This window comes from Toxotes jaculatrix, chromosome 22 (genome assembly GCF_017976425.1).
Source record: "Toxotes jaculatrix isolate fToxJac2 chromosome 22, fToxJac2.pri, whole genome shotgun sequence".
NCBI classification, from domain to species: Eukaryota; Metazoa; Chordata; class Actinopteri; family Toxotidae; genus Toxotes; species Toxotes jaculatrix.
Window position 1 is genome coordinate 4,318,862 of NC_054415.1, and position 14,079 is coordinate 4,332,940.

At 41.7% G+C, this 14,079-nt stretch overlaps 1 protein-coding gene across 1 annotated transcript; it reads left to right on the forward strand.

Annotated features, from left to right (window-relative positions):
* The first annotated feature begins 179 nt into the window (after positions 1–179).
* Positions 180–11,627, forward strand: mtpn (myotrophin). The gene is made up of 4 exons (XM_041030471.1): positions 180–552; positions 3,312–3,425; positions 3,967–4,050; positions 10,286–11,627. The coding sequence occupies exons 1-4, from the start codon at positions 481–483 to the stop codon at positions 10,370–10,372; spliced, it is 357 nt and encodes a 118-aa protein (XP_040886405.1). The 5' UTR covers positions 180–480; the 3' UTR covers positions 10,373–11,627.
* Positions 11,628–14,079: the final 2,452 nt, after the last annotated feature.

The following is a 14,079-nucleotide window of genomic DNA, read 5'->3' on the forward strand; positions in this document are numbered from 1 at the left end:
TTAAATCGGAAATAAAAACAAATAATTATCATTAACTGTAAGTAATGTCTTTACTATTAGTGTGGCGTTTGCTTTGCATTAAAAATCCGTGGAAAGGTGAAAATTATTCTTTTGAACACTGGCACCTAAATGCAACACGCCGGTTTCCCCCTTGGACGTCAATTTCCGGGTAACGGCATCGGAAACACTTCTCGCTTGCAAAAAGGCGGATCCCTCTCTGCTACTTTGCCTTTCAGAACTTCTTTACAACCTATTTTTCTTCCTCGGCGGGGCCCAGTTACACGCCAAATCCAACGCAGATAGCTCTATCAAGTATTAAAACGACATTGTATTCAGACGAGTTTTACGACCGTCCTCGCCCCCGACGACTAAAAGAGTTTTCCAGCTCTAGCTAGCTAACTTTTAACGCACTAGCATTCAACTTGACAACTGCCCTGCAGCACCACAGGGGAGAGACAGCACCGGAGCAAACACAGGAAGATGGGAGATAAAGAACTGATGTGGGCATTGAAGAACGGGGACCTGGACGAGGTCAAAACCAAACTGGTAACGGTAAGACACCCGCTGGTTATTCGTGTGTGCAACAATTTTCTCGCTTCTTAGCTAAGGAAACTAACGCCAGGTGGTACGCTGGCTAACTAGCGAGCTAACCGTCGCTTGAGTTGTGCAACGTTAAGTTAGGCAATGTAATTATTTTACGTTTGGCAGTGTATTTGCTAACTGTATTTGCGGAGCTTTGACGGAGCACGAATTCGTGTCGAAACACATCGAGGCGTAGCGCGTTGTGTAGCGGACCTTACAATAAAGTCACAACGCCAAGTTAGCATAGTTAGCGACATTCCGCGCTACTCTCACCTGGAGAACAGACACGGGATGAGTGCTTTGCTAGCTGTCACGGCTCCAGCCGTACAATGTTTAGTCATTAGTGTTGTACTTTGAACGTGGTGGCCTGGTCTGTGAAACATGTTTAGTAGGATAGCCATCATCACTTTCCGCAGAGAGCAACCTGTTGGTTAGCTAACCAACAATAGAATCAGCTGGTACGTGGTACACACCATGGGCAGCTGTGCTCCTTTGTTATGTCAGCAACAGCAGCGACAATGGTTGTTTACAACGCTTTTATTATTGGACAAAATCTATTATAATCAATAGAGTGGCTAGCTAGCCTATTGCTAGCCAGCTAACAAGGGCCCGGGCTCCGGCAGTGTCTAGCTAACGTTGGTGGGCGGGGGTCTCAGCTGTAGTCAGGGAGATGGTGGCACGACTACAGCAAATCCAGCAGAGCCTGCATAATCTGTTTGGAAAAGATTGTCAGAAAACTGTTCGTCTTAACATATAAGTGGCTGTTAGGCCATGCAGACTTCATTACAGAGGTTAAAGTGTCCCCTGCTTCTGCTGAAAAGATTACAAGCTGGTGTGCTCGTCTCTGTAGGAGGAAGCCATCTTTGCTTTTACAAACAGCCCTACATTCATTGTCAGCATTGACTGGATATTGGCTTACTGTTAAATAACAGTTTTACTTGCATATTGGATTCTTCCTCAGTCATGCTTCATATGTTGCTCTGATATACAATTCATATATACAACAGTGCAATACCTCATGTCTTTAAGGCAGCCAGTTATCTTTCTAAATTAATCAAAATTAAATTCTTTCTAGTTTTAATTTATAACTATGTGGAAACTCTAACCAAAGACTATGTCAGCCAATCAGCCTCTTCAGCCAATAGTCTGATGCCCCAATGTGGGGCATAAATTGTAAAAACTACTCTAGCAGTGTAATCCAATTCTCTTCAATTACATGCACACTTTGTTCCAAAGACCCACATTTTCACCACAGTAAGGTCATAGAAAGCCACTGAGACTGAGAGTTCACATTTGGGTTTTTACCGGTTCACAGTTCCCCTGTCACGCGCCTGTATACTTCTTGTAAAAACCAGAAATATCTTTTTGAAACTTTCAAGTGGCATGAGAAATACATATTGGTGAGACAGAGAGTTGTTTTTAAGCCACACTACAAGATGCCCAGGCACAGGACACTCTTGCACTTTAGAGCTAGTTCAACACATAGACCCTGGAGAAGTCTGAGTCTTACCTGAGTTATAAACCATCATTCCAGAGAGTTAATCAAAAGCCGAGATTAAAATGTTTGAATGTTTAGTGAATTAGACTGTGAATTTTCCATCCACAAGGATTGTTTTCTCATTTCTGGTGGTTTTATCGTAACTCATAGCCATTTCATTATCTACAGAGGTCTGGTTATAAACAACTGCAGCACATTGTCCGTTCTCTATGGTGGAAATGAAACAATTTCAATTTTATGAGCCTTTGGGACTGAAGCCATTGGAGGTAACATTTAAACACTATTAGAACGGGTTGAGATTCGATATCCATCATTGCTAATGGATTCAGTGGGAATGAGTGTAAAATGAAGAATTGTCGTCAGTGTGTTGCAGTTGACCTTCAGTGGAGTTAGTGATAAAGGTGAGAGAGTGGCAGTCAGAGGCAGGCAGTGGTGCAGACATGAACAGGTTCTGTGTGAAAGGACAATATTTAAGATATATTATAACCAGAATTCCAGATCATATGTTATTTCACATCAGTGTTATATTAACAATACACAGTATCTCCCAAATCTACTCATTTGCCCATTCCTTCATTTGATTGGCATCTCAGCTTTATTACATTTGCTCTGAGTTGCCCCAGGGGACCTAGATAGCCAAGGTTCCTCTGTCAACCCCAGATCAGGTGTTTTAATATGGGGGTCTTGTGTAACAAGATATACTCGTACCTTCCCGAGCCTTTCAGCAAATTCTGCACCTATATTCTCTTGTAGAGGCCCTTTTCTTGAGCTAATTAATGTTTTTTGCCTCCATCTTCATGCAGGCAATTATTTAATCACATGCAGTTTTGAGAAAAGTTGGAACTGACAGCCACAGCTGTGATTGATTGATTGATTGGTATGCCTTCCATAAGGTATTGTCGGAAATTTGGAGGGCCACCTGGTGCACACTCCTTTGTGTGTGTGTGTGTGTGTGTGTGTCTGGTTAGTGTGGTAAAGTAATTGCACAGGGTAGTGGTGAGCGTTCTTGTCTTTTTGTGGCTTTAAGGTTGACAGCCTGAGGTCTAACATCACCTCAACAGGGAAGTGATGGGGAGATGATGGCATGTGTGTAATTGTGTGACATTAAATTTCAGTTTTGTATTGATAGTGATTGTTCCTCTTTTAACTAAAAGGGAGCTCTCCCATCTCCCTTTAATACTGGTGTTGTTATTCATTTCAGCCCTGTCAATGTTGTTTTTCTCTCTTTCAGGCTGAGAATGTAAACCGGACCCTGGAGGGTGGGAGGAAGCCTCTGCACTACGCTGTAGATGCTGGTCAGACAGATATGGTGGAGTTCCTCATTTCTAAGGGAGCAGATGTCAATGTAAGAACCTTAGCAACTATCTCACATCACATTCTCTTTGCATTAATTTGCCTGCTGCCCAAGGGCTGCAGTGATCACAAAAAGAAGAACAGTGTCTGCTTCCCCACATCATCAGAGCCCATTGTCAAACTGCTTCATGTTATTTGAACATTATCAGTTTGTTTAAACAAAAGCAAACTGGCTGTCCTATGCTATTTCAGCCTGTCCATTCTCTCATTCTATTAGAACGGGTTGAGACAGTTGTCTAGACCTGCCAGACCTCACATTTAGCCTGATTGCCCCCCTGAGCCTCAGTAACTTGTTCTTATGTTGTGGTAGTAGATTGATCTGTATCCACTCAATGGGGAACTTATGGGCATTGTGGCTAGTGTGACCCCATAAGTCTCTAGTTTCTTATTTTTGATAAAAAGATGTATGTGCCCTTATGTAAGATTTGGGCTCTGCCTATGCTCCGCTGATATATGAAGCTTTTCTCTTTGTTTTTCCTGCTTTGTTGTTGTTTTTATGTCTCCCACTCACACCTCTCCCACTCCCTCTGCAGGCTCCTGACAAACATGGGCTCACTCCTCTGATCTCTGCCTGTTTCGAGGGTCACCTCTCCTGTGTCAAGGTCCTGCTAGAAAAGGTTGGTACTCCGATTTTGAGCATGCATTCGTGCATGCATATACATGCATCTGCACACACACACAGAAGTGTCCCGGTGTCCTTCACCCATCAGTGCATGTTGATGTGTCAGAGGCTCCATGTGAGCCATGAGTGCTGATGAGGTAACTCATTGGACAAAAGGCCCTTTAACACAGTCCTGTGGAGGCTGTGCTGGAATGTTCATAGAGCATCGCACAGTATTGCTGCTGTTCACTTGTTTTGTGTTCACTTGTGTTTTTAAGCAGTTTCATTCATGGGTACTCCATCTAAATCTCTGCCCCGTCCTTCCATCTCCGCCTTCCCCAGTTGTTTAGCTCTGGAACTATCTTAAATGCTACCTCTGTCAGATAGATGCACACGGGCTTGTGCGTACAGAGTCAGTGCTGTGAGCAGAGAAACAGTACGGTGTCAGGCACAGCTGGCGTTGGCTGTTGTAATGTAACTGAACAAGCATACCATAATAAATCAAGCCAGCCTCATCCAGCAGTGGAAAACAGATTTGTATTGTTCCATTACAGTCAAATAGAAAGCCTCATTTGTAGATGGAGGAGCTTTCTTTTGGAAAGTCAGTGCCTCTTCCTCCACATCTTACCTGAACGTTTGACTCAGAAGTGCGTGCACACCAGTCACATGCATATAAATGACAGATTTCCTGTTCATGTAGGCTGGTGGAGTTCTGTTTCTCTGTAGCCCAAATGAGCCAGACTGCAGTGGAATTAATGCCCCCGTGAACGATGAATGTCACACAAAAGGGGCGCACAATAGCTACTTGTCTTCCAGTACCTCCTTCAGTCGTGCCTTTGTGTCTGGCACTCATCTGTCATTTAAAACTGAAGGTTTTTCAGTAGGATAAAATGTGCGTATAGCTGATAATGTCCTGATTTTAAATCTTTATTCATTTTATATCTGTAGCACAATCCATGCAAAGAATGTGAGCTTAGGTGTGGGCACGGCATAGCTTTAAACATAATCTCAGGTTTCACATCATTTACAGGAATCACTGGTTAGTTTTACTCTTTTACTAGAAAGTCAGCTAATGGCACGAGGTCTGCCACAGTGAAAGAAACCCCTAAAACTTAAAGGACAGTGTGACGCGGTGCTTTTCAGTCAAAGTCTGCTGCAAACCAAGATGTGGATATGAGAAGGAGAGATAGATATTTGAGGGCTGAGGGTGAGTGAGCAGCTGTCTGTTCCCAGCCAGGCTAAATGAGGCAGGGTAAATGAAAGCTCCTCTACAGAGTTGTTTCACAGTAGCATCATCTTGGCTCAGCAAAAGTAATGGGAAGAGGGGAGGGGGCATTCACAAGCTCAGTCACACCACCGATTAGGGAAGTTTGTTTTTTCTTTTATACACACAGTACAGTCACATTTACACAATTCAGGCAGATTTTTCAAATGCAATTTGACGTAGACTTTTAAAAAGAGGAAATAGTGATAATGTACGGGAAACACTGATATTAGGTTAGAGAGATATTTAGGTGATGCTCCACTGCTTACTTATTCCTGTTGGCATTGGCTGTACTAATTCCCCATTTTCACAAACACAGCCGCTCACCCCAGCCCTCTCATCAATCGGCCAGCAGCTCGCAATTGGCCAGCAGCTGGCCGGCAGCTGGCTACTGCAGTCAGCTGGCCGTCAGTGCTGTTGGCTCAAAGATAAACTGAAGGAAGAAGCCAGTGCCAACAGGAAAAAAAAACAACAGTTTACTACTCAGCAAGTACTTTGCTATAAAAATCTGCTGGCACAATGTTGGTGAGCACGGGCAGGTTCTGTCTGTAGCTTCTTAACACAGAACTATAGCTTCTCTGTCAATGTTTTTTTTTTTTCAGTCTTAGGCTCTGGTCTGTCACTATCAGCTATTGTCTGTAACCTGTATTTACTTTGTTTATTATTGTGATTACGAGACGTAGAGTCATTCCTTGATTGTCTGATTTATGGTCTACCAAAAATGAGAAAATGCAGGCTGGTGTTCAATTTCATATCTGAGCTGTCTGACAGATGATGCTTTTTATTGTTGTTGTTTTTTTTTTTTTAATATCACACTGTCACATGTCGCTGCCACCCCAAAATGATAGGTTTTGGGTTTAGAACCAGCATACTGTTCTTTATGAAAAAAAAAAGTTAAAAGACTTCATTATTGATTGCGGTTATTTTCCTCTATTTCCCCTGCTACAGGTTAAATGTCCACAGCTGCAGCACATCCTCTTGAAAGCCAGAAACTCCTCTACACCTGAAATAGGCAGATATGCAAGTGCTGTTTCTGCATTGGAAATGAAAGGCCTTTGGGTTGACCTTTCTAAGAAAATCCTTTGTCTGTGGTATTGTAAGAAACAAGACAGGCAGCCATAGCTCATCTGCACAGGGATTATGGTGAGAGGTGAAGATATGAACAAACCCACGGGTTTTCTCCTGTCGTGGACCGAGTGTCCCCAGACTGCATGCTATGCTGTTGGTGGCAGTGGATTATGAAAGGCCATTTTAACCCCAGTAGGTGACCCAGCCATAAGATCCCGGCCAAGAGTGCTGACTACAGCCTGCAGAGGCCAGCCAGTTAATTTTAAATCAACAATAAAAGGGCACACAGCGGCATATACACATGAACACATACCTAGGATGAAAAGAGGCATTGTTTTGTCAGGTCAGATTCTGTTTATTGCCTTGTCTTTGAAATTTTACACTATAAAGTCACCTCCTTTTATTGAGTGTGTTCATGTTACACTGTAGAAATTGGTCTCTCTTTTTTTAAAAAAAAACGGGTTAGTAGATATCATCTTCCCATGGAGTTTGCCAACTTAATCTATTTAACTTGGCTTAAATTCGCTTATATATTTTGTTTGTTTTGCTCCTGTAGTTGTGTCTTCTGCACATTGTATTAGATTAGATTAGTATACCTAAGAAAGGGATACTAATGGTGAGTAAAATTAGATTTCAGCTCTGCTCTATAATGTGCAGTATAACAGGCATTTTGTGATTCACACAAAAAGGCTATATAAAAGATTTCACAAACTCAATTTTTAGTTTATTAGAAAACGATTGTTCAAATAAACTACTTTTGCAGAATCACAAGATGAATCTGCAGAATATTTTCTTGATTTATAGTTTAGTCTGTGAAATGTCAGAAAACAGTAAAAGAAAATGCTCATTGTAACGTCCTGCATCTAAATTGCTTGTTCAATTCAACTATCAGACCAAAAAGCAAACACTCAGTTTTTACTTTCATGTATGACAAAGAAAAGCATCAAATCCTCTCATTTGAGCAGGTGGAACCTGTGAATGTTCAGCCTGTTTGCTAGAAAAATGACTAAGCTGATTAATCCATCATGAAAATAGTTGCTAATGAACTATATGACGATAGACTAATCAATTAATCTCCTAAGCATTGCAGCTCTAAACTCCAGTTAGCCTAAAAATGACCGCAGTGTGCTGATGCCTAACCCATCCTTAGTTTCTTCAGCTCAGCCAGTACTCTAGCAGACACTGCCTGCTCCAATACATATAGATATATATATATTTCTAGGAGTTATAAACTTTTCCCTCTTACAGGTCGGCAGTGTTTGAATGCTGCCAGCAGGTCAATAGTCTGATCTAAGCATTGCATTTCAAATAGGGTTTGAGTGATGCTCTGGCCCAATATTTGAAGACTTATGCATGGGAGACCTTTCAGTTCCATTCACCGGTGGCATAATGAAAACTTAATGGACACTTGGCAGGTCGGTTGCATTACATTACTGACCCAGTGCTGCTTTGTATGGCTCTGTAATCCAGGATGATGATGCATCTTAGTTTGACTGGAGACACCCTGGGAATCTATTCTTATTCATTAGGTCGTGTCTCACTTGGCCACTAACTTCTCTGTGACTGGATAATGTTTGGACACTGAGGTGTTCATAAGGGGTCGTTACTCAAGTTGGGGAAAGCTCATTACTGTAAGTGGTGTCAGGAGGATGCCGCTGAGCTGGATGGCCACTGGGGATATCGTGGTGTATACTGAGAGTCAGTAACGGGGAGAAGTCAGGCCTAGGGCTGTTATTGTAACTCTATCATAAATACCCATAGGGGGAATCCATCTGTGGCAGACCCCCTACAGTACTTTTTTAGGACAACGTAGATTTGTGGTGACCAGAAGGGAACGATCATTATGAGACTGTTTTACCTCAGAAATGGTAGTATACCCAAGATATATAATTGTGTCTGTCAGATGGATGGTTTGTTTGCTCCCAGGCAGGCATGGTATTGATGGTGAAAGGGTCAAGGTGTAACGCTGTTTCCTGCCATCTAAATGAGGCCTGTAGAGTGGGCTACGAGGTATGCTTGGTATGGTCCTGAAGCAGCTTCTAATGACTTCCCCAGAGCTGGAGCTGAAGAAAGGAGTCAGGGGGGTGGGGGCTTCCTCCTATCCTCCTGTCCTCCCCCCACCGTGCACCCAGCAGAATGGAGAGCACAATGATTGGTTACCAGACACCTGATATGAATGAGTCGGCAGCTGTTGGAAAAGTTAAACTGACACTACAAAAGCGTTTTCACTATTTATACTTTGGTTCAGCGCAGTTTTTTTTTACACGTGGATAAAACAACAGTTCATATCAGAGAAACATTAAAACATTATCAGAGGAGAAGGATTCAGGTTTTCCTCCAGGAATCTGTCCTGTATCTGACAGGATGAATTACACTGAAGGAACCTTCTGTGTATCTGCAGATAAAATAAGGGAGGACAATCATGTCTTCCTCTTCGAAATTTGAAGACCTGAACACCACAGCCTTTTTGAGAAAAGCTTACATTTCACACTTTTCTCATGACTTTATGGATTTGAATCTATTGCTACACCACAGTGTCTGTTGAGAAATATGAAGTCTACTGCACACCTACTTTGAAAACTTGATGTCAGGTTTTATTATACTTTGTACAAATTAAGCAAAGAAGATACAGAGGGTTAATTTGTGCTAACCTAAGTTAGTCGGCGGCTGACAGCAGCTTTATATTTAGTGTGACTTGAAGGTGGTATCTTCTTATCTGATTTTCAGCAAAAAAAGCCAATAAGTTGTTAACATTTCTCTTTTAAAGTATACAGCATGCACATATGATCCTGTAACCAGTTTTCTGTAGTTGTTCTTTACAAAAAAAAAACAAAAAAAAAACGAACAAGCAAGTGGTCCATGTTTCATCTTCAGAGGGCGTACGCAAGGTCTGTGAGGTCTGTTTACCCACTGATCTGCTGTGAATGTTCAGCCATTACGCTACAAGGGCACCAAATCATGGATTCCAAGCAGATTAGAAGGTAGTATAATAAGAATAACTACGTATCCGTAGCCGTCTGTGTGCACATCCACAAGGGAATATAATTGAGGCCTTGCCTGCTGAGCGCATCCCAGTCTCTTGCTTGGGATGCGCTCTGTTGCTCCCGTGGCATGGAATTTGCACCCAGACAATCATCCTCACGCTGCAGGGCACTTGAACTGGGTCACATTGTTTTTGATGCCCTGCTTCTCCACGCAACAATAGACTCTCTCTGCCTTGGTTCTCTAAGCCCTTTGCTAAGAGGCTAAAGTTGGCAGGCGTAACAAAGGGACATTTCTCCACTACATGCGCCTCCATTCCCTCGTTGCCCATTAAATATCTTGTCACTATATGTACATTCAACATGTTGCACGTCTCATCCCTCTCTTACACTTTTGTTTTTTTTTTTTTAGTCCTTAGTAATCTGAATGATTGCATCCACTCCCATCGCTTTCACATTCATTCTGTTTATCCCTCAGAGCTGAAATGGATTTGTGACTCTGTGTCTGTTACTTTGTTTAGCATGTCCTGTCTGGGTGAAGACAGGCTGAAGTGCTTAGTGACTGAGCTGTAGGAAAGTAAAAGTGACCAAAGTTTAAATATTGTACTCTTTGTAGCATGCCAGGGTGGCTGCCCAAAAGGGCTTGTGACCATTAGCAGAATATTTGTAGGAAGCATTATAGAAAGCCTGTTATTAGCAGACAACCCGCTCTACCACCTGAGCCACAGTCACCCCATGTAAACCAGGAACCATTTCAGGAACTCTGCTGTCTGCCTGCTGTTGGTTTTAACCCATTATCCTATTAATTTGCCTGGGCCTGGAACTATTTTGTTGGATACTTCGGTATCTGCTCCTCACTTTAACCCCTGACCATATGTGAGTAGGTCCTGATGCACCTGCTCAGCATATTTCATATTCATGTTCGCTCTCCTCCACAGGGAGCTGACAAAGACCGGAAAGGACCGGACGGCATCAGTGCCTTTGAGGCTGCCGAGAGCGATGCTATAAAGGCTCTGCTCAAGTGAGACACCACAGTGTGGGAGGTGGCTGGACAGGTGGGTGAACAGACAGACAGATGGATGCAGTGGTCCCCTGACAGAAGATGGACTCACTCCTTTTACCCTTATCAACCTCTGTCTTAACACTGCTTTTGTCTGTTTGCTGGACGGTCATGTTGTCTGTCTGGTGATTTTCTTTACCTTGTTTTTTATTTTTTTATTTTTTTTCTTTTCCCCAAGTTTTTTGGGATAGGATTTTCTCTTCTTTTGGTCTCTGTTTCTAGCCATTTAACAGAAGGACTTGTCAGTTATGTCTCCCTTAGGGACCAGTCACCGGGGGAGTGCTCTCATTCCTGGATCCTAATAAAACACTGCAGACTAGAAATCAAATTCTGTAACGTAAACACAAAGCTTATCACTTAAATACACCTCTTTCATTTGCAGTTGTCTCTTAAAACTGTAAAGTAATCAAATGACAATAAGATCAATAGTGTGTTAATATTTTTTTACAACTTCAGTAAAAGTATTGTGTGGCCAGGGCTTAATCTCATGAACAGTAATTGCACTGTACTATACTAGATAGATTGAAAAGAAAGGTTGTAAAGTTATTTCATTATATTAACCTTTCATCATGTGTGGCCTCTTCCTTTACCTTGAGTTTTTTTTTTTTTAATAGACCAAACTGTCCCTCCAGTCCAATATTAAAATTTTGGGAATGTTGGGTGAGAGAGATCCAAAGGTCCGATTTTCCTTTTCTACTTGGCCCTGAATCACTTACATATCAAACGGTGTTTTTTGACAGATTTTACGTTGGTAATGCATAAAAGGTTTTCTGTATTCTCTGACCAATCACCATGCTGGCTAACTAGAAAAAGACTTGAATGTTACCACTTAGAAATTTGTTACTGAATCCTTTTTGAAGCAACGTTAACCATCACGTAGTAGGATGAGGAATTTTAGAAATTGGTTCATTTTGTCACCCCTGGAGTGAGATTTCTTTTTCGTTGCAGCTTCTCCGTGTATTTTGTAATTGATGGGCTCTGGTGGCTCTGAATGAGGGATAAATGGGGGTTGGAGTTGAAACTGGATGGTAGGGGCTGTTGGTATTCCCCTTGCCTTTGGTTAGAAGCCCCGCCTGTTTCGCTGCATGTCAAAACTGCCTCTGCTTTTACGCTATGAAATGGTCGCTGTCCTCTCTTGGTTGCTTTCAAATGAATTACTACAATGTAATGGACAAAAAAAAAAAAAAAAGATGCTCTTGCTGACTTTGTTGTGACAAAAAGTCTGTAAAAACAGAAATAAAAATATCTATAAAATTCTTTTTTTTTTTCTGTTATTCTGAACATGTTTTCTCTGAAAACCATCTCAGACCTTTCCATTTTAATTTGAGCCCTCATAACGAGAGTGTCTACCATAGTATCAGATGAATAACTGAATAACTCAGGTAATTTCTCAGTACAAGGAACATCATGCTGTTTGACAAATTTTACCTTTGGTATTCTTGTAGCCGTGGGTGATCTAATCAGTATATTTGTACTTAAGCAACTATGTCCCAAACAAACAAACAACTGCAGACTTTAATCTTTGTTGTCATACCAATCTACTGCCTCGAGCTGTTCCATTATGAATCACAGACTGACTTTGACTCCCACTAGGTTTGTCTGGATGTCTGGATTCAAATAAGCTCCATATTCTAATGGAACAGTCAGTTCTAATACAGAAAATGCTGCACTATCCACAGGTATCCACAGGAAATTATTGTAATCATGCCTTGTATTGTCATAGTCTGTTTCAACAGTTCATTTTTTTTTTGGCCGCTGCATCACAAATTGAATTCATGTCTAGTGACGTGGAACCATTGTGAACATTGTCAAAAAGTCATTAAAATTGCACTTTAATTATCACGAGCTGCAAAATTTGTAGTTGGCACCTGTTGTCCGCTGTATTTTCCAGCCCACAGTTCACTGAAAAACAAAGGACTGTTGAGGGCCATGTCAGGTCAAACATACTTTTTCTGACCTGACAAACCAAGAGGAACAGCAGTGTTATTGTTGCGAGACACGTACCGTGGCTTTGCCCTGTACATTAAGGGAATCTCAGCGTGATGTGGCCTTGTAGTTCAGCTGATGAACCATCCAGAAATCAGGTTGAGAAAACCAGTCTCACAGTAAAATACTCAACTCCTCGTTGGATTTGGATCAAGGACAGTCAGTTCGAACAAGGACCTTAAAGCTCAACATCTACTCTGCATAACATCATTACACCCATATGTTCAGTATCGACTTTTCCCAGCATTTCACTGAGGCTGTATCACAACATGTTATGTTGAGTCAGAACTTTAAATCCAAATTGAGAATTTCATGGCGACACCACTGCATCAGATTGGAAAATTCAAGATGCCTCGTGAGCCGCTTCACACACGTTTCCCTTTAATTCATCCCAACACATCTGGGATCTTTGGAAACCTTGGGATCTCGACTAGAATATAAAATAAAGTTATGCAAGGTTTGGACACCGCGGGTTTAAACACTGCTTGTCCACATGACGTGAGTTAGTAATGATGGACCTGCCAAAAGTCTATGGGGGTAGAAGTGAGTGGGAGAAATCAATAGAAGCATGTAACTGAGCTGTAGTGTGTGGTGAAGAGTTGCATCAGGTCCTGTCAAACGAGCACATCCAGAGGGAAGCTGCAGACTCAGACACAGCGAGAAAGGTCTGTGAAGTGCTCGGTGAATGCTGCAGTGCTTGGTTAATCAGACAGACACATGCCTCTCTAGGCCACTTGCCATGTTTGTATACTCTATGCCGGAGAACAAAGACAAATCAATTATTGCAGCTTGGGCAAACATCAAGATAAAATGACTTGGCCACGTTTTGACAGCCTCGTCTCGCTTCCACCCCCCGACCATCGGCCATACCTTCTTATTTCTGCTCATTTAAATTACTTTCAAATTGAACAACCGGGGTAAAACCGAGGTACACTATTGGTTGACAGTGACATTCCTTGAATATAAAAGACCTCATTTTTTTTCCCTTTGTCTTTGTAGAGCCAGCAAATAATCTTGATATCTGCTGATGATAAATGTGAAATGATTTTCTGCAATGCATTTTCATTTAGTCAGTCAATTGCTTTTCCACAGGCTGTACAGGCTCCCTGGATAATTCCTGGCCTTTCAAGAAGACACTAATCCTGCTTAGGATCATTAGTTTAGTATCATGTTTACGCTCTTTATGTGGCACGGCGGTCATGTTCTGTGCGAATCAGCAGTTCTCGAACCTTTTCTTTTTCTTTGCGCCACAAAAATGTACAATAAAGCCCCAAAAGTCACAAAAAAAAATCAGCTTTTCTTGGATCTTGTCAGACTTTGACAAGAAATGATGAGTGTGATGAGAAGTCATGCGTAACTTCAGCTGAACTCTGCTCCCACCTGCTGTTCTCCAAAGAAAACTGCGGAAAATTATCTCCTCAATCTGAAGGAATGTTCCACAAATGATCATTCAACCTCATTTTTTTTATCTAAATAGAAAATAACACTTATATAAAATAATTTTAAAGATTCTAAATGATTATTTGTTAGTCAGCTGAAAGACATACAGCACAATCCCCTCACATCGATTTAATTGATTGCAGAGTGTCTCTACAGTAATTACCAGATGCAATAATTAGCATGTGTGCCCACATACATGCATGCCCAGAAATATCATGCACATACATGCACACACAAACTTTGCAT

Bases quoted from the DNA above. Each gene is read 5' to 3' on its own strand.
- mtpn (XM_041030471.1), top strand. From the start codon at position 481: ATGGGAGATAAAGAACTGATGTGGGCATTGAAGAACGGGGACCTGGAC. The intron at 3,426-3,966 runs GTAAGAACCTTA...CTCCCTCTGCAG, and splicing joins CTAAGGGAGCAGATGTCAAT to GCTCCTGACAAACATGGGCT. The intron at 4,051-10,285 runs GTTGGTACTCCG...TCTCCTCCACAG, and splicing joins TCAAGGTCCTGCTAGAAAAG to GGAGCTGACAAAGACCGGAA.